This window comes from Equus caballus, chromosome 4 (genome assembly GCF_041296265.1).
Source record: "Equus caballus isolate H_3958 breed thoroughbred chromosome 4, TB-T2T, whole genome shotgun sequence".
Taxonomy (NCBI): Eukaryota; Metazoa; Chordata; class Mammalia; order Perissodactyla; family Equidae; genus Equus; species Equus caballus.
In genome coordinates, this window is record NC_091687.1 from 91469396 (window position 1) to 91494210 (window position 24815).

General features: G+C 38.4%; 1 protein-coding gene across 6 annotated transcripts in view; it reads right to left on the bottom strand.

The window, feature by feature from the left end:
- CHCHD3 (coiled-coil-helix-coiled-coil-helix domain containing 3) overlaps positions 1–24815 on the bottom strand; it is a 269706-nt gene that overhangs the window by 156240 nt on the left and 88651 nt on the right. For all 6 annotated transcript variants that reach the window (XM_023639702.2, XM_014739337.3, XM_070265825.1 and 3 more), the window contains exon 4: positions 21150–21267. In XM_023639702.2, the coding sequence (XP_023495470.1) occupies positions 21150–21267 (118 nt within the window). The remainder of the gene's footprint in view (positions 1–21149; positions 21268–24815) is intronic.

The following is a 24815-nucleotide window of genomic DNA, read 5'->3' on the forward strand; positions in this document are numbered from 1 at the left end:
CAGAACGTGAAAAACAACCAATGGACAGTCTAAACAGGCCAGGAGAAAGCCTACAGTGCGGTTTAGGGTGCTAAGAAACGCTACCATTGTTTAAATTAAAATTTTTATTAAAAAATAAGTTTTTTAATTAACTATTTTAGAATGCCTGAAAAAATAATTCCCAGATAGCACATTAAATGCTGTCCATTGTGTTATACTTTATAGTATGTTGCTATGCAGTTTCTCGATTTTATCAAAATTACGTCTGAGAGAAGGAAAACCATTTGTCTACATTCAAAATTCCTCATCTCTACAACTCAATATTTTTCCTTGACGCATTCTAAATGTCCTAGCAGAAATTATTTTGAAAAGAAACCATTAAAGGTATGCTAATGACTCCGAATTGTGACAGATGCTGTGCAAACAGGCCTGTTGGCTGAGGCACAGCACCATTAACTATCTCTCATAAAGTACTCTGGACTTACTCATTTATTACTGCTGCGTTGCTCAAGGGGGGAGAAAAACAGCAGGAGTTTCTCTTTCTGAGGCAAAAATCCTAAGGCACTCACTTATTCTAATGTCATGATCCCCACTGTTTATCTGCATGATAATTAGGAAAATCAGAAGTAGTGAAATATTGTTTTAACAACGTGATTAGAATTAAACCACTGGAAAGGGCAAGGAGAAAGTTCCACATGCTGACTGACTGGTGGATCTCCAAGACTACAGACTAACTCAGGCAAAGCAAGTCCTAGTTCCTAGGAACAAATCAAGGGGTGGAATTCCTAGCCTCACTGACGGGTGCAGGGGGAAGAAGAGAAGAATTTGGAAAGAGGGAATGGAAACACATCATTACTCTGAGAATCTTCTGTCTACAACCTGTTAAGAATATTTGTTGATCACCCATTTTGAGGAGAAACACTGATCCAGCCACTGTAGTAATCAAGAAACAGAGCATCACATTTCTACAAAGTGATTGCATATACATTAGCTCATTGGACCCTGCCAAGAAAGCTATGAAAAAAATATGTTGATTTTGGAAGAGAGGAAACTGGAGCTTAGATAAAAGTGAGGTGACTGGCTGAAATCACAAGCTCATTAGTTGAAGAGCCCAGAAGTCAGGTGTTCCATCTCCAAGGCCAGAGCTCTTTTCTCAAGACCAAATAAGAATGAAGTGGTATAAAGGTGGGAGGGGTAAGAGGAAAGAAGGGTGGAGATAGGGTCTTTAAATTCTAACAGAAATATGAAGAATATGATTGCTATATAACATGTTTAATAAAGATATTATAATCATATAACATGGAGGAAGCTTGAAAATGTACCTGGGCACCAAGGCCTTGGCACACCCACAAACAGCCTTGCTAGGCTCACCCCAAAGCTGTTCCAACCACAGGGCTGCCAAGCACCAGTAAGAGGAGGAGGATGCTTTGCTTTTCTTGCACCCTCCATCAGTTGTTAACAATAAGAGCTGAGCATTAGAATCACGTATTTTAAAAATACACATGCTCAGGTCCCACCCTGTAAGTCCCAGTCCACCAGGCATTTGTTTTTTTAACAGCTTGACAGGGGAGCCAGGCTTGGGAACCTCCATCCAAGAATCACAGCTCTTCCTTTGTACCTGCGCCCACGGTTGATAGAGAAAAAGAGGTTTAGCACAAAATTCACAGCTTTAAAAGTCAACTACAGGTTTTACAAGAGCAAGTGCAGGAGAGGAAGTGCAGCAAAGAAATAAACAATAAACCATCCTGTCCAGGAAGGTAATAACAAGCCTAAGGGATTTTTTAACTACAGAAAGGAAAGCACTCAAGACAGCCCTAAACGGATGGATGAGGAGTTCACTTTCACAGAAAATACAATAAACTGGTGCCATATAGAGTTTGCTGAGCATAGGTGTCTGACAAAAAGTGTTACAATACCCTAGGCTCAAAAGTTTGTACTAACAATTTGCCGTTGGAGTCCAAATTATAAACCGTAGTAAAACCAAATGCTCATTATCCACAAGAAGATTCTATGTGTCCACCTTTTCAATGGGAGTTTGCCCCTAGGCACTAAAGAATAATGATAACAGGGGAGATGGCAGTAAAATACTGCACCTTTAGAGAGACCTTTAAAGTATTCTAAAGAGGTCTCTTACAGCTGTCTATAAAATAGAAGTGAAGGTATCCATTATTTACTTATTTTAGAAGCATGTGGTAATAAACTCAATTTAATATTCAACATCTCACTTCATTATACCAATAGCTGCCTACTCTGGCCAGTGAAAAAGACTCTTTAAACGCCAAGTGCTTCATTTATATGTGAAAGCCCATGAACTAATGTCATCTAGACTCTCCACCAAGGAAATTCGTCAGTGACACCCAGTCTATAAAAGAACCTTATAGAGTCCTCTACATAACTTTTAGCAGCTTACTAAGTGATTATAACCTTCTCAAATGCTTTGAGTTTAATATATTCCCAGGAGGTGTTCAGGTTAAATGAGGACTCTGAAGATACCAACCACGGCATGTAGGAACAGGGCCATGTCACCTGCCTGCCTCAGGGGAGGCCGCACCCCTCCCCCCCCAACTAGGTTCCTCTGTCCACTTAGATGGATCACCAGGAACAACAGCACTACCGCCTTCCTGACTGCTCCTGAAGGACTCCCTATATTCATGTTCCACCTAACAGAACAGCCCTTTCATTTGCTTGGCCATAGCAGCCCAGAATGGGCCCAAATTACCATTATACCAAGATTTCAAGTACCAGACAACCCAAAGGAGCCCCTTCACAGCTGAATCTCCCTGGCCCCAACCGCTGCCTATTCAGACTGAATTTCTTCTCACTGACAGCTATCCTGGAGGTTCCAGCAGGCCTGCTCAACTTCTGATACCTGTGTGGACAGCACACATTCCGTTCAGTAGGAATTACTGAGCTCCTACTGAGTGTAAATCCCTGTGTGGAAATGCAAGTGTAAATGGCATGGTTCTTTTCTGCTTCTCTCACCCCTACGATGTAATTCACATTCTACAATGGGAGATGAACACACATGACCAGATCATTCTTTACTCAAACGGAGTAAAGGTCATAACTAGGATAACCACATGTCCTGGTTTCCCTGGAATGTCCCAGTTTATGGGTGTTGCCCTGACAGAATTAATTAATAGTGCCTCCTTTCACTTTCCCTATTTGGACGATAAATTATAGGGTCATCCTAGTCATAAAAGAGTTATGAACAAAGGGATTTGGAAATATGGAAAGGTTGTGTTCATTTCTGAATTAGGAAATCAGGAAGGCTTTCTGAAGCAGATACTTATGCTGTGCTTTGAAATGAAAGGCAGAATTTAAATGAGGGGGCTGAGAGGTGGGTGGACAAGCAGGGGAGACACTCCAAGCAGAAGGACCAGCATGAGGAGGGTAGAAGAAGCAGGGTATGTCTGCCATCTGCTTCTGAAGCACTCATCAGTCTAACTACTATGATTTTGTAAGTGGCAGTCTATATTATGGCTACTCTAGGCTTCTTGAGAGCAAGGACTGTGCTCAATCTTGTGTTTTCCCAGCTCCTGACATGGCACCTGGTACAGAGGAGGTGCACAAAAGCCAGGGGTTAATAACCATGTGTTGCTATTCAACTGAATGAATCAGGCCATGGGAGCATTGTGTCACCTATGTCACATTACACTACTCTGCCACTTTAAGAGGAAGATTATGGTCACGATATTAGCACTTTTTGCTGGCCCCGCAGTTTAGCAGAATGTGTAGGAGACGGCCAGAGCCAGAAGAACCTGTATCTCTGCAGAGACAGGGTCAGAGGTTATTGTGAGGCAAACATCCAGAGACAAATTACTGAGAAGTGGTTGAGAGGGGAGAGCAAGTAACAGTGCCAACACGGTGCCACTTTAGGCCTCACCTGTGCCACCTGTGGCGTCTCAACAAAACAGGGACTCCACCAGGCTCAGAGAAAAGAGGAGACCCACAGCTGCAGGCCCAACTGCTCGTAGGGTGTAGCTCACAACATGCCACAAAGCCCTGTCCAGAAAAGCCACAGGGGCTGCAGCAGTCCTTAAGAGAAAAGACTGAGGTCCCCCAAGGAAGAAGGACTTCTGCTTCCAGACTGCCACATCAACTCTTCTCTGCTCTCCAGTCTGCTACCCTGCCCTGAAGATTTTTGGCTTGCCAGTCCCCAGAATCACATGAGCCAATTCCCTAAAACCAATCAACCAATCTCTCTCTCTCTGTATGTGCATATATGTGTATATACATGTACACACACACACCCACCCTACTGGTCTACTTTTCTGGAGAACCCTGACTAACACAGATTTATCTAACATCAACTCTAGTATTTGTACAGTGTTGTGCAGTTTCAAAGATGATTTCAAAAACAACATCATCTGACCCAATTATTGAAGTTGATCAAATTCAAATACAAAAGTAAAAATCCCCTGAATAATTACAAAGCACTCTATAGGTAAAAGGTAGCATCAAAAAAATGATCCAGAGATTGAGTTATGGCATCAAACACTGAGTTAACTATTTTTATTCCTTTAGGGTTAACTCCTCTTTCTCCCTGCTCTATAACTATTCCAGACATCAGCATTAAGCATGATATACACCAGTTCCTCCTACTAAAATGTGAATTCCATTAGGGCAGGGATTTTTTTTTTTTTTTGGTATGTTTTGATGAATTCCCAGCATACAGACCACAGTGCCTAGCATACAGTAGGCTCTAAATAAATAATTCTTAAATAGAAATGCAAATGAAATACACACACAAACATACACATAGATATACATGAAAAAAGCAAGAATAAAAAGTTCACTCTTACTAAATTAATGAGCATTGGTTATGATGAGCAAGTGATGTTTTAAATTATAAGAGCTTTATTATAATTCCACATAAGTACAATATAACCTCATTATAATCACACAATGAGGCCTGTCAACCATCTCTGTATTTGATGACCATATTTCTCCCTCTTGTTTTCAAGGTAAGAACAGAGAGAAGCCAGGGACATTTACTCACTATACTTCAGTCATCATAATAGTGGCCTTGAAGATAACTGATAAATAATACAGGCCTTTTCCCCATTATTTAAAAGAGATGATGGCATAAGGCTCCAGTTTCACCATCTAGGAAGTTACAACATTAATCTTTGCCCAGCTACTTAAGACTCCTAGGTGAGAAGGTAAGTAAGTGGTAGAAGGGGCAGCTGAGAAAACTAACAGAGGAGGTGTGTTATACAAGCACAAACGTATATCCTCACAGCTCTGGTGAAGAGCTATCTATCCCAAATGCCCTCTGTGTGTCTCGCTTACACAGCCGGAAGCTGCCCCATTCTCCATGGAGCTTCTAATCCCAAACCAGCCCAAACTTGTAGAAACATCCCTGACCTTCTTGTTCTCCAGCCTGCAGTCCTTGGAGCCTAGCTGGAAATCACCAGTGAAGAGGATAAAAACATCCTGGACAGGGCACCTAGAGATTCAGGTGCTGATCCTCACTCTGTCACCTCATCTCTAAGAGTCCAAAGAGAAGGAGGTGGTTAGGGAGGGTGATTTCTACCATCTCTTCAAGTTCTAACAACAAGTACAGTGATTATGCAAGACGATTCTGCCTCCATCTACAGCAAGGCTGAGTGGCCACCAAGAAAGGGAAAAGGAAAGAAGGAGCTAGATAGTAGATTCTGAGCAAAACTATGAAATGGACCACAGCTCTCTGACTCAGTGAGGCTCTCACAGCACGGGGCATGCCTTCCAGAGCACACTCTTCTCAATTCCCTGCATTCAATGAGGTTTTGAAGAGGAGACGCCCAACACGGCACAGGATTTATTGCTGAAAATAGCTTCAGGCCACTTGTCAAAAGGCCCCAGGTTAGGAGTTAATTTCTTTGATGAACTTAGTACCGCACATTTAGAAGCCCAGCTTGTTAACAGGCTCGGAAGTTTACAGAGACTTAGGAATCAACTAAAAGGCCAAATTATCACTTTAAAATAAGAATTACATCTGCCAAGAAGAAGAGGCATGTGGGACCTCTAGCCAAGACAGGCTCTTTCTGCAGCCCGTCTAGGTGGAAAGCCAAATCATAATGGGTGGGTTATTTGATAAGCTTTATGACCAGAAAGTGTGCTAGCATGAGACTGAGAGCTTGCTATAAGCATCTACACAAGAGGCAGGCATCCACCAGGGCCAGACCATTGTTAGACCAGGGCCAGGGTGGGACAGACATAAAACTGCTTGTCTTTTTGAATCTTTTCCTTTCTTCTGCATATAAAACTCTTTAAAATAATAATTTATAATTGAAGATGTCTTTTTTACTATATATAAAGTACATAAATTAATACTTATTCAATTCAGGGAATCAAGTAACAACAAGAAAAGTGTTTTAAAAATATAAGAAAGAAATTTTTTTAAAACACAATCCTATCCAAGCTTTTGTCTATGCAGATACACAGATATTAAAGAGCATGCTGATTTTCATTTGACTAAACATCATGTTATAAACAAACACCATGATGTTAAACGATCTTCTTAAAACTTGAAAGACTGAAAAATAAAGATTGACACACTCTTTCTTTAGACACGTTAATATAGTCAACCAGTGACAGCTAAGGCTTGCTTTGCAGTCACTCAGAGCATGTTTTGAACTTTATCATAAGACAACTATTTCTCCCCTATTTCTAAGTTACTGAAAAGGAGACATCTTACTGCAGTCCACAAGCACAGAAAAGACCTCCAAAACGAAAGTGCCCTGTCCCGTTAGAACACTAGGCCTTATAAAGTCTCCACAGTGACAAGGCAGCAATCTGACAAACTAACATCTCATCATCATAACCGCGAGCAGAGGAGAAGGTAGACCCCTCTTCCTCAAAGATCAGCTAGCATCCTTTCCACCCAGACAACAGGTGTGTGTATCAATGGTGGTCTTGCCAAATTAAACACCCCAGCACTTTCCCCCTTAATTCTGTCTTGAGAGAGAGGGAAATAAGAATTTCAGGCCAAACTGAGAAGAGGGTGACGCCATGCCAAATCAGTGAAAAAGATATTTTCAAAAGTCTGTTTACCTGGCAGTAGCATCAGATCACATCAGTACTCCGCCTACATGCACGACAAGCTCTAAGCCCCAAATTAGGTTCTGCTCACACACCAGAAACATTTTCAACCTCCTCCAATGTATGTACTACAAATCTGGAGACACAGCTCCCAAAGCCTTGCATCAAACAGTAGACGCCATAAGAACATTCCTTAATATATAGTTGCCTGTTACTCGCAGTGTCCTGTCTTCAGTGATATGGGACAAATATGTCTTTTGTACAGCTTCTTTAGGGTGACAGACATTAATAAAAATGCATGGATGGATTTACAGCTGGCATGGATCGATTTCTAGTTATTTTACAATTATTGATTGGGGAACTCAAACAGGCTTTGCTTCTTGCCAGACAAAACGCTAAACGCCCCCCTTCATAAATCCTGAGAAAAAGCCACAGAAACATGAAAACCGATGTATTCTGGAAAAAGAGCATGCCAAGACAAGATTATAACCAACTCAATGCTGAGAATCCAGTAACAAATGTTTCTCCAGAACAGAGCTTGAGAAACAGTCTTGGCAAGTCCCTCTCCCTCGCAGCAGCAACCTTTGTTGCAATCGGAACTGACGGCAGGCTTTTTCACTTCAAGTAAAAGATTTTTGTCAGGGTGAACATATTTTAATCCACTGCATGCATTTGTACCATGTCATTTACAAGGACAAAACCTGACTACTTCAAGAGTCTGCTTTTGTTGTGTCACTCTACAGGCCCGATGTACATGTTCCCAAGGCTCGCAGAAAAAACATTCAAAGAGAGAAGAGAGGGCGGGGGAAGCAATATTATAATATACATGCAGAGCATATGTATAGCTCCAGCTATAGCTTGAAAATGGTGATCTACAAGATGGAGGTACATGGTTAAAATATGCTGTATTCTAAAGGAGGATGTTATTTAGAATTTGTTATTTTTGATGCTTTTAGGGTTGGAACTCAGCCAATTTCTTTAAGATATACTGAGTTCTCAAGGAGTTAAAAAAAAAAGTTTGAAGCACCAATACATTCTCTTGTCACCTAAGCATGACAGGGAATGAGGGGAACATTCTAAAGATGTCACTGCCATGTGCTGCAAATTTAACTTACGGGGGAGTGTCAGGAAAGAAAAATTATGTCACAAATGTGCAAGGCAGAGATACAATGGTCATATTAAAAATTAATAAACGATTTTAATGAGTTGAAGAAACAAATGCAAACTAAATGGAAAATAAAGTAAGCATTCAAAAAGATCAACCTTTGTTTGGACTTAAAGGGTAGCAAAAGGGTTTAATCCACTATAATAGAGAAACTTAGGGCATTTAATTCAATAGTCATTTTTTTAAAGGCATAAAGTAGACCAAATTCTGTGTCTTTTAATTTGATTGTACATATATTAAATGATATCAAGTTTTTATTTTGCCAACAAAGGTCTGAGTTTTCATTCTAAGCCAACAAACACGTATTAGCCGAAAGATCCCACCCTCCTACATCCAAGAAAAGGACCCCTCTCATCGTGACCCTTTCAATACAGTGACTGCTGACAGCATTTACACCTGTGCCCACGACTAAACCACTTCTACTAACTTTTCAATAACAAAAATCCAATTTAACCAAGAAAATAAAGGCTTTCAACTTTACCTATTTTTCTTTTTTAAAGGGAGTTTTTTTAATAACCAAAGAAAATTAAACAGATGTGACTCATGGAATTGGTAACCTATTCATAAAACAAAATTACTTTATGAAAAGTCAATTTTAAGTATATAGAACTTTGCATTCTCTAAGAACTCCTGTATTTATGTATTTATTCATCAAGGTAACAGACTTGAAAGAAAAGTATGTCAACGACCTTGTCCTCATTTTAAACAGATAGAAACAAAGGGTATAAAGAACAAAAAGCAATTTGCCTAAAATTACATGGAGCAGTACCTGAGGGTGGGGTTGGGGGGGCAGATGGAAGGCTATTTCAGATAATTATTGCTCAAAAATCTTGTAGTAAAATAAGAATTTATTCTCTAACAGTTTTTAATGATACAACCTGGATACTTGCTACATTAAGAAGACGTAAGATTTACCCAGATGCTGGTGAAAGCATTTAAGATGTTGTAGCTTTGGTTCAAGAAAAGAAAATATCCAAAATAATTGCTCCCTCATCCACAATATAAAATATTAATCTGTATGTCTGAATGAAACTCTTCACTTCTTTTTGTTATCCCTTCTACTTTCATCTTTCTAAAACTCTAGCAATGACAGCAAGAATTCATAAATTGAAGTTAACACAGTATTCGTCTTGATCCTGCTGTTTGCAAACTATGTTTAAAAGGTTTTAAGATATGATAACTAAATGCAATCTATGATCCTACAATGTATCCTGTTCCAGGAGGAAAAATTGCTATAAAAGAATATTATTGGAATCTGGGTTAAAGATTAAAATATTGCATCACTGATAAATTTCTTGACTTTGACAACTGTACTTGGTTATATAAGAAAAGCACACTAATTTTTAAGGGATAAAAGTATTAAGGGACAAATGGGCACGAGGTCTACAACCCATGCTCAAATGGTTCATAAAATGTGTGTGTGTCTGTGTGTGTGTGTGTGTGTGTAGAAAGAGAATGGCAAATGTTTAAAAAAACAAATCTGAGTCAATTTCTTACAACTTTTCTGTAAGCTAAAAATTAATTCAAACTGAAAAATTTAAGAAATAAATTTTAATTTCCTATAGCGTCTAAAAAAATGTCTTTACCACATGCAATACAAATAAAGTATACACACACACACACAAGCTAGCAATGTTTAGACTCAGCTTTTAATTTTACAGTAGAAGCCTCATAGTCAAAATTAGTTACCAGCTCTTTCTTACCATTCTACCAGGGCCGTGAAGAAAGAGCTTATTTTTAGGAAATAACCAATTTTTCTATTATATTAATCAACCTGCTGTCAGTAAGAACTATTCTGGGGATTACTAAGTGTAATTGAAAAATATGTTAACAATTATGTAGCTACATCCCAAATTTGCTTCATTTTTTTTTTAAACTTAACAAATCTCCAAAAAGGTCAACGACATAGTTTTTTCAATTCTATTCAAAGCTTGACTTTACAAGAAAAACCTGTGAGATATATTCACCTTAAATGTCAATGAAAACACAAAACAAAAAATTGACTGAATCCACTGCATGAGTAAAGGAGGCAGTGTTCACAGGTATTCTATTTACTCTTAAAAACAACCTACTGCAGCAAGCCCATCGCTATTCTCAAGCACCTTGCCAAACTAATGAATCTTTATTATCCAAAGTAGAAAAATAATCAAATGATCTCTTACCTCCCCTACAAATAAAGAGATTGTCTTGCCCATTAAAAAAGGAAAGTTTCTGCCTTTATATATTGGTGTTCTTCTGAGGGCAAGGGAATGGATATTTGCTACAAACCAGGTCCTTTTTTATCTATATCAACCACCTCTCCCAAAATATAACAGATCATGGCAAACCTTTTTTTAATAAGTACACTCAAAAATGACCTTAAAAAACTATACAATAACCTGCATCCATTGCAATGTAGAGATTTACACGTGAGGATTTTTTTTTTAATGCTGAAATTCACAATCTGAAGTACCAAAACTTTTTCCATTCAATATAGTTTAGACGGAAAGTTTAGTTCTAACATGCACTACTCCATTCCTTATTCTTAAACAAATTATTCCTAATCCCTGGTAGTGTCAGGATTACTGCTACATTATTTCACTAAGCAATAACTCACAAGGCCTACCAGAGTGGCTGGGGCAGCTTGCCTCTACCCTGAGAAGGACCATCACACTACGACGGTTCTTTACTTCCCGTGTGTGCTCGTCATATGCATGATTTTCTGACGCCTTTATTTATGTCTGCAGTGATTTCTGCTTCATCTACGTGCCTGGCCCTAAAACTCCTCTTACCTTTCTAATACAGTGGGCCCAATCCACTACAGGTCAAAAACCTACTACAGTCTTGTGCCACATAGTGATATCTTGGTCAACGACAGACCGCATATATGATGGTGGTCCTATAAGATTAGTATCATATAGCCTAGGTGTGCAGTGGGCTAGACCACCCAGGTTTGTGTAAGTGTACTCCATGATGTTCGCACAATGATGAAATCGCCTAACAATGCGTTATTAGAAAACACCCCTGTTATCAAGCAATATATGACTCTGTTAACAACTAAATCTGCTGAATTGTGCCCCCAATAAGATCACCTAGGCAATGAGCATCTGATCTGTTGTGCAACCTTTAGGTTCACAGTCTCTGAACATTTCTCATCTATAACAGGAATGACAGATGTCTCACCCATATCAAGCATTTATTAACAGAAAATGAGATCCTGGAATTGAAAGCTCTTGGTTAAATGGAAAGTACTAAAAACAAATAAATTGTTTTTGTTGTGATGCTGGTTATTAATAAAGCTCATGAGCATTAAGGTCTACCTAGAAACACTTTGTGATTCCTTTTCGGTTCAGAGCAGTGGTTCCAGGCAATCAGCTAGCTGTGCTTCTGAAAATCAGATAGGCTAAGGAAACTATAAAAGGATTAATGTTTAATGTCTAAGCAGAAAATGTATATAAGTAGGTTTATAATCTCCAATAAAACTGGCCCTGTGACACTGATTGGTGTTCTTTCTTATCAAGAAAATATTAAACACAAATCTGGAATTAAATTTACAATCAGTGTTTGAAACAAGCAGAAGGTATTTAGATACACAGCAAAGTATGGGACTTTGTAACCAAGTGTCACAAAAGATGGAAGAATGGGGAGAAGTTAGCTAGAAAACTCCTCTAAACTTTTAATCTCATCAACAAATTTCCATGACAATGAAGACATCTGATAAGTTTACCACAAGTTATAAATTATTGGTGCTGATCATTCTATTATTTTTTTTTTGAAAATAGCTTGGTGCTGGTCTGAGTAAATCATATTCTGCCTGGGGCTATGTAGCTTACCTCGAATTATTTCAGAATCATCTAAAATGACTCATTTTTCTATTAAAATGATGAATGAGCTAAATGAGGTATGTAATAAATACCGCAGGTTTGTAAACAGATTCCTGCTCTCTAGAGAATGGAGGCCTTACTTCATTTGGTAATTCTGCCCCTCGGTATTTTCAGGAGAAGTCATCCTTAAAATATAGTTAGTAAAGAAAAGAGTAGAGAGAGTCACATTGGAACAAAATGGTGAAAGTCTTTATGGTTAAGGGAATAACCCCAGGCTACATGAAAATAAACCCTCCAAACCCCTAACACGGGGAACAGTTCAAAACATCAAGAAACACAGAAAAAGCATATGTCAGTCCCATTTAGGAATCATATCTAAGCATTAAAAGAAGTAATACATACAAGAAATACAGAGCTGTTCAAGAATGTGCAACATTGTGAAGAATTTAATGTCCAATAAACAAAAACGAAGCTCTCACTGCACATAGTATGTCACATAGTAAACACTGCTGTTATTCAATTTACTATTGAATCACTAAACCACAGGTCCACGCACAAGAGGTTGAAAGGGATTCTCCAAGGCTGTATCAGAACTGACAGTTGTGAGACTTGCCACAAAGACAAACTGGAGAGACTGCTGTTGAACAAAAAGGAGCACAATTTGCCTTACAGTCTCATTCAAAGCATAATGTGCGAAACTCTTATTTGGGATTTGTAAGGATTGACAGACTTCATTACACTTGTGTTAAACTTTTAATTTGTCACAGGTTAAAGCAAACACTGAGGGCCATATTTCTTAGCCTCTTCAGTAGGAAATGAGATTATGTCGTCAGTTCAATAAAATTCAAAGGCCCTAATGACAGTTCATTTCAGAACAGGCAGTAAAGCAAATAAGTTGACAATAAACGTCAGGTCATTATAAAGAGATGGAATTATACCAGCCCTTTGCACCTTATTACCTATGGATCTTTACTCAGTGTTGTCCATACCTCACCTTGACACTCATAATGACCCAACTGATGGGACGTCAATAAGCTATTTCTGGCAAGGCTACCACAAAGGACACCACTCGACAAGAGTTGCCCTGAGCCAACTGGTTTGCAAGCAACTTGATGCACTTTTTAAAGTACACTGAAGAGGAAAATATGACAACACATTCTAAGCCAAGTTGCCCCTCACAGCCGTCTTTAAATACGACTAGTGTTTGGCAAGAACATCGAGAGCATTATACTCAATTGAGCTATTTTCTTCTCTAGTCACTTTGTCCAAAGGTCACGCAGTCTGAGATAGTCCCTTGGAAAAAAGCAACACAAGCAAATTGCAGTCACCTCTACATTGTGTTCAGTGGACAGACGCGCCAACCTTGACGGTGAGATTTAATCTCCACTACCAGAAGAATACTCAGCCAGTCTCTCCTCCAGGCCTCAGTATCTGCTCAGCATGACATCGTGCTTCTCTAAGATTGTCTGGTAACGTTAAGATCCTCGGTATTTCTGTAAAGCTGGATAAGGAGGGGGTTTGACAAGGCGCATTTGAAAAATACCCTCTTCTGGTTAAGCTTTCAGTATACAAACAATACTGAAACCTGTACTAGCAGTCCTATTCTCTCCCTGGGCTCTTAACATGAAGGCTAAGCTAGCAAACTGAAGCAAAACATGCTTCTCCTCCTCCATTGCAGCAGCAAACAAACCTCCCTGAAGCTGCCCTGCTGCCCCATGGAGTATCTGATTAACAATCTCTTCACAGGGCTGTGTGCATTCCAGCTGACAATAATAACGCTGCTTTAACACACACAGGAAGTTCAGGACCACACATGATAACAAAGAACAGAAAGGGAGAGGATGGGAGACAAACACTTTGTCCTGGAAACTATCATGGGCTGCCGAACCCAAACACACAGGAGGCAAAATGATCCAGTGTGCCTCTGCTCTCACCTGTTCTGAGGAATGCTGCCCTTTATATTTCCTGGGAAGATACTAACTGAGCAAGAGTTAGAAAGAATGGGACTTCAGATAGATCCCAGGTCCTGTTCTCACCAATAACATTGACCAAAATACCTTATACCTTAAATGGTTTAAGTCCCTCAAACAAAAGCAGAAATTCCATATTTAAACAGTCTTCAAGGGGCTGGCCCTGTGGCTGAGTGGTTAAGTGCACGTGTTCTGCTTCAGTGGCCTGGGATTTGCCAGTTCAGATCTTGGGCACGGACCTATACACCACTTTATCAAGCCATGCTAGGGCAGCGTCCCACATAGAAGAACTAGAATGACCTACAAGTAGGATATACAACAATGTACTGGGGCATTGGGGAGAAAAAAAGGAACAAAGAAAGAGGAAGACTGACAACAGATGTTAGCTCAGAGCGAATCCTGTTCACCAAAAAAGCATACTTTAAAAAAAAAAAGTCTTCAAAAGCAAAAGCTCAAAATCATTGACTTCATTTTGGGCATTGAAAGCAAATTAATCCTCCACGCACAGCAAAACAATTGGGGCTTAGTGTCTACAGCAAGAAAACCAGCACACAGCATATATAACCAGAGGGTACATGTTAATAGAGGTTATAATCAAAGTATTAAATTGTATCCAAAATACAGCAAAATTTTTTAAAAGGTATCTCTAAGTGCCCAATAGAAGAAGCCAGGACAAGCGTTGCTACACTGCGATTTCATTCACCAGGTTACTTTTAATGATACTAAAAGCCCCCAAGTGATCACTTATTGTTCTTTTACACAGAACTTTTAAGCATGAACCATGTTGATCATTTCAAAGTTACAACTCCAATAGTATCCTTTGCCCTTGGGCAAAATCTTACCTATATTTGGGCAGCAGTGGTATTCTTATCTACTTCTTTTAATTTAGTCATTTTCCTCCATACCCCAAATTCAAAACCTTTTTCTCTTTTACCATGAAATTTCAACTGTCACAGTTTGAAGCACAAACAAAACACAGAACTGAAAAGCACATAGCACAAAATTAATCAATTCTTCTTCTTGATTGCTTCACTGGCGCATTTCAGACAAAAAGGAAACTGGGGATGAAAAGTGACATTTTGGCGAAACAGTGGCTTAAATTTGCAAAAACTAAATTTATGCATTCGCCTACCCTATTTTTTTTAGCGTTTTTTCTAAACACTATGAGGCTTTACAAATTCAAAAATTATAAATAGAAAAAAAAATCCAAGGTAAGAATGACCTTTCCACAAACCCTACACTTGACTAGAGAAACTGAGGAAAAGCAGCCAGATCTAATTCATCTTTGCATTTCCAGTCACTAACAGTGCCTAGTTCACAGTAGGTGTATAGTAAATTTGTGATGGAGGGGAATGTGGAAAGAGACCAAAATATCTAATGATCTAATGATCTCAACTACAGTCAAACAAAATAATTAGTGCAATATCTGAGGCCATTACCTTCCCCCAATTCTAAACTGAGGTCACACTTCACAATATACACTTAATCCAGAACATTTTTTAATTGATTACTACTTTTTCTATTTCAAATGATAGAGTTTCTAATACTAGAAACCTTGGAGCTACCCTTGACACTTCTCTCAACCCTTCAAACCTAAAATCCTACTAAGACTATCTTCTAAATATTTCTTATATCTTTTCTCTCCATCCCTGCTAGCACTGTCGTAATTCAGGTACCGCCTGTTCTCACTTGGATTTATGCCAAGCTTTCTAACTGGTTTCTGTTTCCATTCACTTCCTCCTCTATCCTATCCTTTGTGCTTCACTATAGCAAGTTATCAAAATGACCATCTAACTATTTCATTTCTCCCCTTCAAACCCTTGTATGAATATAGTTCAGAGTTCTTTGGATTGTATACACGGTCCTCATGATCCTAGCCCTGCCAACTTCTGTCTGCCTCATCCATCAACATTCTTTGCCCCATACTTCCCACTCAGCACCTCCTTGAAGTGTCCCCCTGCCATGCTTCCATGCTTTTGCCTGCAGTATCATAGGCTGGACCATCCCTGATCCTCAACCATATGCGCAGTTCATACTCACACTTCAAGACTCAGGTCAGGTACCACTTCCCTAGGAAATCTTTTCTATTCTTCCCCATTCCCTCTCCTCCAATTTCCAGGGCGTGAGTAGATTCAATTATTCATTTATTCAATCAACAAGTATTTATTGACTGTATACTCTTTGCTAGGCACTGGCATATACTAAGCACTCAAATGTGTGTTGAACAAATGAATGGAGGGATAGCAATGAGTTAAAAGGAAGTCCCCGTTTTCACAAAAGTGAGAAATCTCACAAGAATATAACTGGCATGGTTCTGTAACAGACTTAGCACTTTTTAACATTATTTTTAATGTCCCTGTCTCCCACATTACACTGTGAATTCCTTAAGGACAGGATTTTGTCTTTTTCATTTATATATCTTTAATATCTAGCACACCGCTTTTCAAACAGTAGGTGCTCAATAAAACATCTGTCCAAAGAATGAAGGAAACTATTTCACATTTCAGTTTATAAGCTCCAGAATATTTAAGTAAATATTTCTTAAGTAGGTAAGTTGGGGCTTCTTTTCAAGTTTAGATTTAAAAAGAAAACACTACATAATTCTGTAGTAATAATAAGAAATGACTAATGTAAGATCAGCATAATTCATTAAGACAGAAAAAAGAGTGAATCAAAATTTTAACTGGCATTTTAAAAAGAAATCAAATATAATTGCAAAGTCAAAAAAACACAACTCTCTACTCTTTAACTTAAAAAAAATCTAACGACACAGCAAACTTTAGATTTATATGTACGAGATGATAAAGATATACACAATGTCAAGTTGCATTAACTTTACAGGTTTCCTGGTGCTGCCCTTTTAACTAGTCTTCATTCTTTACAGACGTGCTTTCCTGCTACTAAGAAGCATACCTTTCATGTGAATTTTTTTTAACACTTTCAAGTGAGTAAAATTATCAGTGAACTGCCTCTCCAAAACCTCTGGGTAAAAGCAGCTGATTAAAATATTGGTACCAGTCAGCAAGGAGAAGAGTGAGGGGCTGGTACACTCTTCCTGAATCTAGAACAGAACTACCAGCTTCTCGAGCTACAGCAATTCTTCCAAAGGGGAAAGTTTTGATCTGATCCTATTTTAAAACTTCAACAACAGGGCCATCGTGACTTTGCCCTTCAAAGCGCTTCAATAAAGCTGGCTGCTACAACAACTGTGGGAAGAAAAGCCTGGACTCACATCTAAGCAGGCAGCAATCTAAATGTCAACTCTTAGTGGGAGGAGGAAGATGGGGAGGGGGAAGGAGTTAGTTTTATTTCACAGTACCAACATCACATCAGTTTTTTTTTCTCCCTAGTTCTCCTGAAAGACAGCTTCCCAATTCCTTCAAATGTGTGAAACCCAACCTTTGCCTTCTTGCTGGCTGCAACATTTGGGTTCTAAATAAAGAACAAATCAATGTTTGGCCATCACTCAAAGAGTGCCTCTTAATGGAGTTAAGAATGGCAGCAATGGGGGCCCAGCACTCCACACCACACGTTTCACAAGGTGGTGGGACGCAGAATCTGGAAACTGTATAGACGGTGCAGGGGAGGGGCGTCAGAAAGAACTAGGCACCTCCCAACATTAATTATAGGTGCAATAATTACAGGTGCTTATTTTCTTAGTAGTTTTTAATTGTGGTAAAATACACATTAAAATTTACCATCTTAACCATTTAGAAGTGTACAGTTCAGGAGTATAAAATACATTCATGTTGTCATGCAACCAATCTCTAGAACTCTTCATCTTGCTTGCAACACTGAAACTCCATAGCCATTAAAAAACTCTCCATTCCTCCCTCCCCCGGCCCCTGGAATGTACCCTCTCCTTTCTGTCTCTATGAATCTGACTACTCTAGATACCTCATACAAGTGGAGTCATACAGTATTTGTCTTGTTGTGACTGGCTTATTTCATTTAGCATAATGTCCTCAAGGTTCATCTATGTTGCTGCACATGTCAAAATTTCCTTCCTTTTTTAAGGCTGAATAACATTCCATTATATGTATATGCCACATTTTGTTTCTGCATTCATCTACTGATATATCCTTGGGTTGCTTCCACCTTTTGGCTATTGTGAATAATACTGGTGTGAATATGGGTGTTCAAATATCTCTTCTAGACCCTGCTTTCAATTCTTTTGGATAAATTACCAGAAGCGGGATTGCTGAATCATATGGTCATTCTATTTTTAATATTTTGAGGAACCACCGTACTGTTCTGCATAGTGGCTGTACCATTTCACATTCCCACAACATCTTCGCCCATACTTCTTATTGTCTGTTTTTTTGATGGTAGCCATCCTAATGGGTATGAGGTGGTTCCTTAGTAATTTTTCTATTTTCCAAAGTTTCTATAATATCCCTGTATTATTTTAATAATTAGAGGAAAATTCAGTGAAATACATTCATCTATTAAAAGTGATCACACAGATATATATTTATTGGCATAAAAAGACCTTTACCATACAGTCTAAATTGTTTAAATGTGAACGTTATTGTAAGAGTTATACAAGACTATGTAAATTATTATCTATGTTTAGGGAAATATATATACACACATTAATATAAATGTTTTATACAGACTTAGCGGAATGTGAAAAGGAACACAAAAAACAATAAACCAGAATGTTAACAATTATCTCTGGACAACAGTAATTTAAGTGACCTTAATATTTTACATTATTTTCTTATCTTTATCCAATAGGTATGCATACTTCTATAATAATGAGTAACAACAATAAAGCGGGCAATTTGGTAAATAAGTTGGGAGTCACCAGGGACCTAAATTGCTATAGGCAGCCATGTTGCTGTGGCCATGAACTAGCACCCAATGTCTGAGAGCACTCAAGCCAGGACAAGATCCTCTGAATCAGCTATAATCCTATTGTATAAATTCTACTTTTATTCCTTAAGTGCTTTGAGGGCTCTATTTGGCCAATATTACGATGGATGCTGAAATTCAGGAGTTGTGAGTACGGTCATTTGCCATCTATACCCTACAACCCAGACTCAGTAAAGAAGAGACATACAAAGCAAAATATACAACGCCAGTTTCTTATGCTTAACTTGCTAAACAAAAACAAATAGAGACAGGAAACAGATAAGATTTATATGGGAAAAAATGGCCTGAAGATACATTGTTCCAATCAAACTACATTACATAATATTTTAGTTACTATTAGTTAAGAAATTTTTTTAATACTTTCACATTTTTTGAGAAAACTCTTTTTTATGCCTGTCATATGCAGGTGTGTGTGTTTAATGAGTTTTTTGAAAAATCCCAATCTTGCTTGTCTCCCTAAACTCAGAGAACAAGACAGTATGTCCAAATTTAGGCAAAGAGAAGTAGAGAAAAGAGTGATTCAAGGCTAAGAGGCAAAGCTGGGGCATGAAGAAAAATACCAACCAATTTTTTGGCCCACCAGAAACTAACAAGCTTGCTCCCCTACCTTCCTCAAACATAATCACTCTCCACTCCATCCCTGGCCTTCAGTTGGAAGGCTGTAACATTTGTGGAAACGACTCTTCAACACACTAGCTTGATGTATTTTCAACTTCCTCAAAAAACCGTCAAGCTCAGAAGTACATAAGATGTCATCAATAATTGAATTACTCAACACTTAATGTCTTTAATTCTGAAATTCTCTCCCTTTTCACAACAAATGACTTTCCTTCTACATCTCTTGGCCTCAGCTCCATTCAACATGTGTCCCCTCATGACAGCACCAGCCAGTCACCTGACATTTCTTTCTTGGTCTATCACCTGCGTTCTGGCTTCACTATCTATCCATTCAGCCCAGCCACTGAAGAAATGGATTCATTACACGTTGGCTCCCTTTCACTTTCTCTACTGCTATCTCGTCATAGGTTGGCCTCTCAAAGAAAGGACCAAGGGAAAGAATAGGAGAACAGAAACTGACCCTTTTCTTATAAATTTTTAATGATTCCCAACTGCCTGCTGAACTAAGGATATCCCCCTCAGTCTTGCATTCGAAGTTCTCCACTCTACAGTCACATTTTACCTCTCCAGTGAGTTCCCAACTATACTCCAATGAGTACTATGGGTTCTGAGAAGTTACATGTTGGTTTCCTGGAAGGCTAAAGAGGGAGCGAGTAGTCAAGACCCCAGGTTTCATCCAGAGCAACTCCACTTTTATCTAACAATGAGAAATTGCTTAATAAATTATTTTGCACACAGAAAACAGAATATTATACAGCAGTAAAAACTACATTTCAGGGTCAGGACCTGTGGCCTAGTGGTTAAGTTCAGTGCACACTGCTTTGGCGGCCCAGGTTTGGTTCCCAGGTGCAGACCCAAACCACTCATTAGCGGCCATGCTGTTGCAGTGACCCACATACAAAATAGAGAAAGATTGGCACAGATGTTAGCTCAGGGCAAATCTTCTCAGCAAAAGAAAAAAATAACTATATTTCAGAAGAACATTCAATGATATAAGAAAGTGTTCATGATGCTAACCACTATATACAGCGTTACACAAATTCTTAAATATGTAATAGACCTAGGAATAAAAATTGTCTAGAGGGAAACACATCCCAGTGTAAACCATGGTTAAGTGAGAATGACAGATTTATGAATGCCTTTTAAATTTTCTTTCTATTAATAATCATTGTTAAACATGTTTATGTAATCTTTAAAATCTCTTTCAATTATTTTCTTTAATAAATATATTTTTCTTAAAAAAGATGGTGCCCCAAAGTCCCTGCTCTACGTTTTCCCCTTTCTAAAGCCCAGTAAGTGATTGATCAAACCTTACTCCCCTTTGCAGGAGACTTCCCAAACTAACATCCGGAGCTTGCCAGCAGGGAGAGAAAGAGGTGAGGCTGTTCGCCCCAGAGGTTCCAAACACAATGAAATCAAAGGCGAGTGGAGGGGAAGGCAAACGAACAATATCCCTTCAGGAGAGAGGCCTGTGCCTGTGTCTCCTGTTGATCCTTACTTAATAATTCTCAAGTTACCTCCCTTAAAGTCCCTGGTGATTAATCTTCGCAAACTGTCAACCACTTGTAAAAAGGCAAAAATCAAGAAAATCTAAGCAAAGAGAACATGAATTTGATAAACACTCAAAGTTGGCAAGGAGTACTCAGCTTCTCCCCAACATCGCAGATGTCCTGGTAGACAAGACAGTTCTCCTAAATCTTTAATACTCACCAGGTGCTTCGCCTTTGCACGCTCCTCCTCACTTGATATCCTCTCGCGGAGAATAGCTCTGGTTAACTGCTCATTGGCAAAAGCCCTTTCTTGATCCACTTCACTGCTTTGCTTTAGTCTGAAAAGACAAGCAAGGTCTAACTTAGAAAAAAAAGATTTTTAGTTGCCATGATTTCTTTTTAATGAAATACTTAAATAAAAAGATGGACGCAGATAGCCATAGTGTTAATAGCTGAAATCATCTTGGTCTAAAATTTATCAAAAGCAGGTATATTTTCTATTATATCCCCATGCAACCTCTATCCAAGCACTTAAAATAACAGAATTCAAATACATAAGGAAGCTTATCAACTTGACTGCTAAGCTAGTTTTAGATCTTATGTAAAACTGAAATCTGCCCACCTAAAAATTCCATCCGTGCTGCCTCCATCTGCCCTCTGGAGATATAAGTAATAAATCTAATTAACAAGGCATCTACAAGACAAATATTTTAAGGTGACCATTGTCATCCCCTCAGAATTGACTCAACTCGACTGTTTATTGAATACACACCAGGCAGTGTGGGAGGCACTGATGACACAGTGCTGAACAAGTAGGACGTGTCCCTGTCCTCATGGATCTTACATTACAGCAGGGAACTGAAAACACAATTAAGACATCTTTCCTCCTAGTGAATTAATCCCATTTTCCAACAATCTTCATGAGCAAAAATGGCCAAACCTTTCAACAGCAGGGCTCCCCACTTCTGGAATAACTTCACCTTATCCCTTAGCTCCAATAACACAGCAGAACTTCAACTCCCAAGATCTGCCCACTATACTAATTCTATTAACGAAGCAGCATCCAATTGCATCAGATCTATCAATAACATCACACAATTAGATCATATTAAGTTACAATCCACTAAAACCCATCACTGAGCATGAAAAAGATAAACTACTTTGGCACCGATTTTCACCATAGTGCCTGGCACATAACGGTATTCAGTAATCAGTGAATGAAAGCATCTTGCAGTCTAATCTTACGGACAAAGATTTTCTGATTGCCTTTTCTTCTTTGAGAGAATAACCCCTCTATACCATCATATCCCCAAAGGTATAGGCAATGCTTTAAAATGAAACGGTAAAACTGTTATGTTGGTATAAGAGAAATTCTGAGTGAAATGAGCTTCATAAGTGGAAATGATGAGTACCAAATTGAACTCAATACCAGTCTATCAAATTTTAGTTTCAGGAAGATTCTTGAAAAGAACTGAAAAAAAAAAAAAAAAAATTGTTACTATTTTTAAATTGCTACATCATCCCGATACTCTGTAATTCTGAGAAATTAATTATAACAGATAAAATCACCTTGTAAAATATACCCCAAAGTTATAATGCTTTCCCCCTAAAAATTAAACCTGTGTGTTTCTGTGTCTTGAATAAAGATGAATAATAGAAACAAATTAAAACCTGCACTTTGAAATTCTCTAATGCAAAAGTAACCTCTAGGAAATGTTTCCTTAAGCAATAAGCACAATCACACTTATAGAAACCAAATTTCTCTATATTACTTCACAATAAATTCAGCAACATCAATATCAATACATTAACTCACTGACACGTATAATTGTAAGAGAACAGCAATAATTAGAAGTCATGTCACTTCCCTAGAGCGGGAGTTCTAAAAAGATGGTCCACAAACCAGCAGCAGGAGCAGCAGCCTGGGAACTTGTTAAAAATGAAAATTCTCAGACACAACCCACACCTACTGGATCAGAGACGCTCTGGGGTCTCTGCTGGAGTGCCCAGCAAACTGCCTTCTAATAAGCGCCCCAGATAATTCTGATGCACACTAAAGTTTGAGAGCCCCAGCCCTCATTTGCCAAAATATAGTTTTACCCAAATAAACCCTGGAGATACATAAAAGGAGAGTAACAGAAAAACTGAAGTGGTCCACATAAGGATATTCTGCTGAGAACTGCTGAGGTTACTGTATCAGATTACAAAACTGTGCAGTGCAAGCATTTTTACCAGCATATCATCTGCAAGTAACAGATATTACCTATTGTACAAGTGAAGTAGAAACTAAAATAAAATGATAAAAAATTATCATCTATGGATCACTACCATACGCCAAGCACCGTGCTACAGACTCTACACACATATAAAATTATTCTAAAAACTTATTATTAGTTCATGAACGTAAAATGAATCTATACTAGATTGTCTCATATCTACCACATTTAGTGTATCAAACCTTAAAGTATTCTTTTAATAATAACTACATTTTTTTCTGAGTTTACTCACATATGGTATAAATTTTAATTACAAATGGAGTTAAAAGTGGCTCCGCTTCAAGAAATATCATAAAGTTTTGGCAAGTTAATAAAAAAAAGCAAAAACACGAGCACAAAAGCCTTCAATGTTATAATAAAAATAAAGGTTATTCAGCTAGGACTAATTGGTACAGATGCACAAACTCTGGAGTTGGACTCCCGCGTCCAAATCAAGGCTCTACCACTTGCTAGCTGAGTAAGTACTTTAGTTAACCTCCTGGGTCCTGCTGTTCTCGTGAGCAGAATGGACTGGTGTAATACCTACCTTAGAGGGTTCTTATACACAAAGCACTCAGCACAATGCCCATAACACAATAAGCACTCAACATATGTTAGGTTAGTAGCAGTAATAACAATAGTGTTCGCTATGGAGTCAGGAACACAGAGAAAGCAGTGATTTTCTGAAAAGAAGAAAATCTCCAAACTCATTAAGTACACTGTGATCACAAATAGCTTTGTCATCTCCATCTTTTTTCCAATTATCCACCAATAAGAAGTTCTGCTTTATTTTTATTATTTTCAAGGACTTCTAAAATCGAAAATTGAGTATAATGACTCCAGCAGCCCTATCCGTTCACATGCTCTTTTCTTTCTTTCCCACTTCCCTGTAGGCTCCACAAGGGCCAGGATCTGTTTTTGTTCACTGCCCTATCTCCAATGCTCCTAAGGGTGCCTGCCACACAGGAAGTACTCAACAAATACCACTGAATGTATGCATGAATGAATGAATGAACGAATGGCATATTTCCAACTACAGGCAAAAAACAGAAAACAGGCTGCAGAAAACAGAAGACCGGAGGATTTAAGAAACAACTAGAGACAAGCTGAACTCTACAAGGGCCAAGCTACATTTTCTAAGTGTCACAAGTGTGATATAACCTTGGACTACACTAACTCATCTAAAACAGAAAGGTGTTCCATATTCCACAAGATTTCAGAGCCTCTGGAATATGAACACTAACTGTGCTCAACTCTTGGCTGCAGAGAGACTGGGAGTTGCCCAAATTGACTAAAAAGAAAATTATTTTCCTTTCTTAATAAATTCTTACAGCTACTGTCATTTATCCTTACAAACAGACCTGCGTGAATTCTCAAATAGTTTATTCTAAAGGAATGTCTGAAAATAAAATGGAAAAATAAAGGTCTGTGCAGTTTCTGTTTATGAAACAGAATTTTCTATCTTCAGGAAGTTTTGCAGTAGGATCAAGAACAAATTCTCATTACCTACCAGCACTTAGCTGTACAATCTAATAAACTTCAGTTTTCTCAGCTTTAAAACGTGAAGGTTGAACTATATAATGTTAATGTCCCTTGCAGTTAAAACTTTCACAAACACCATACCTTAAACG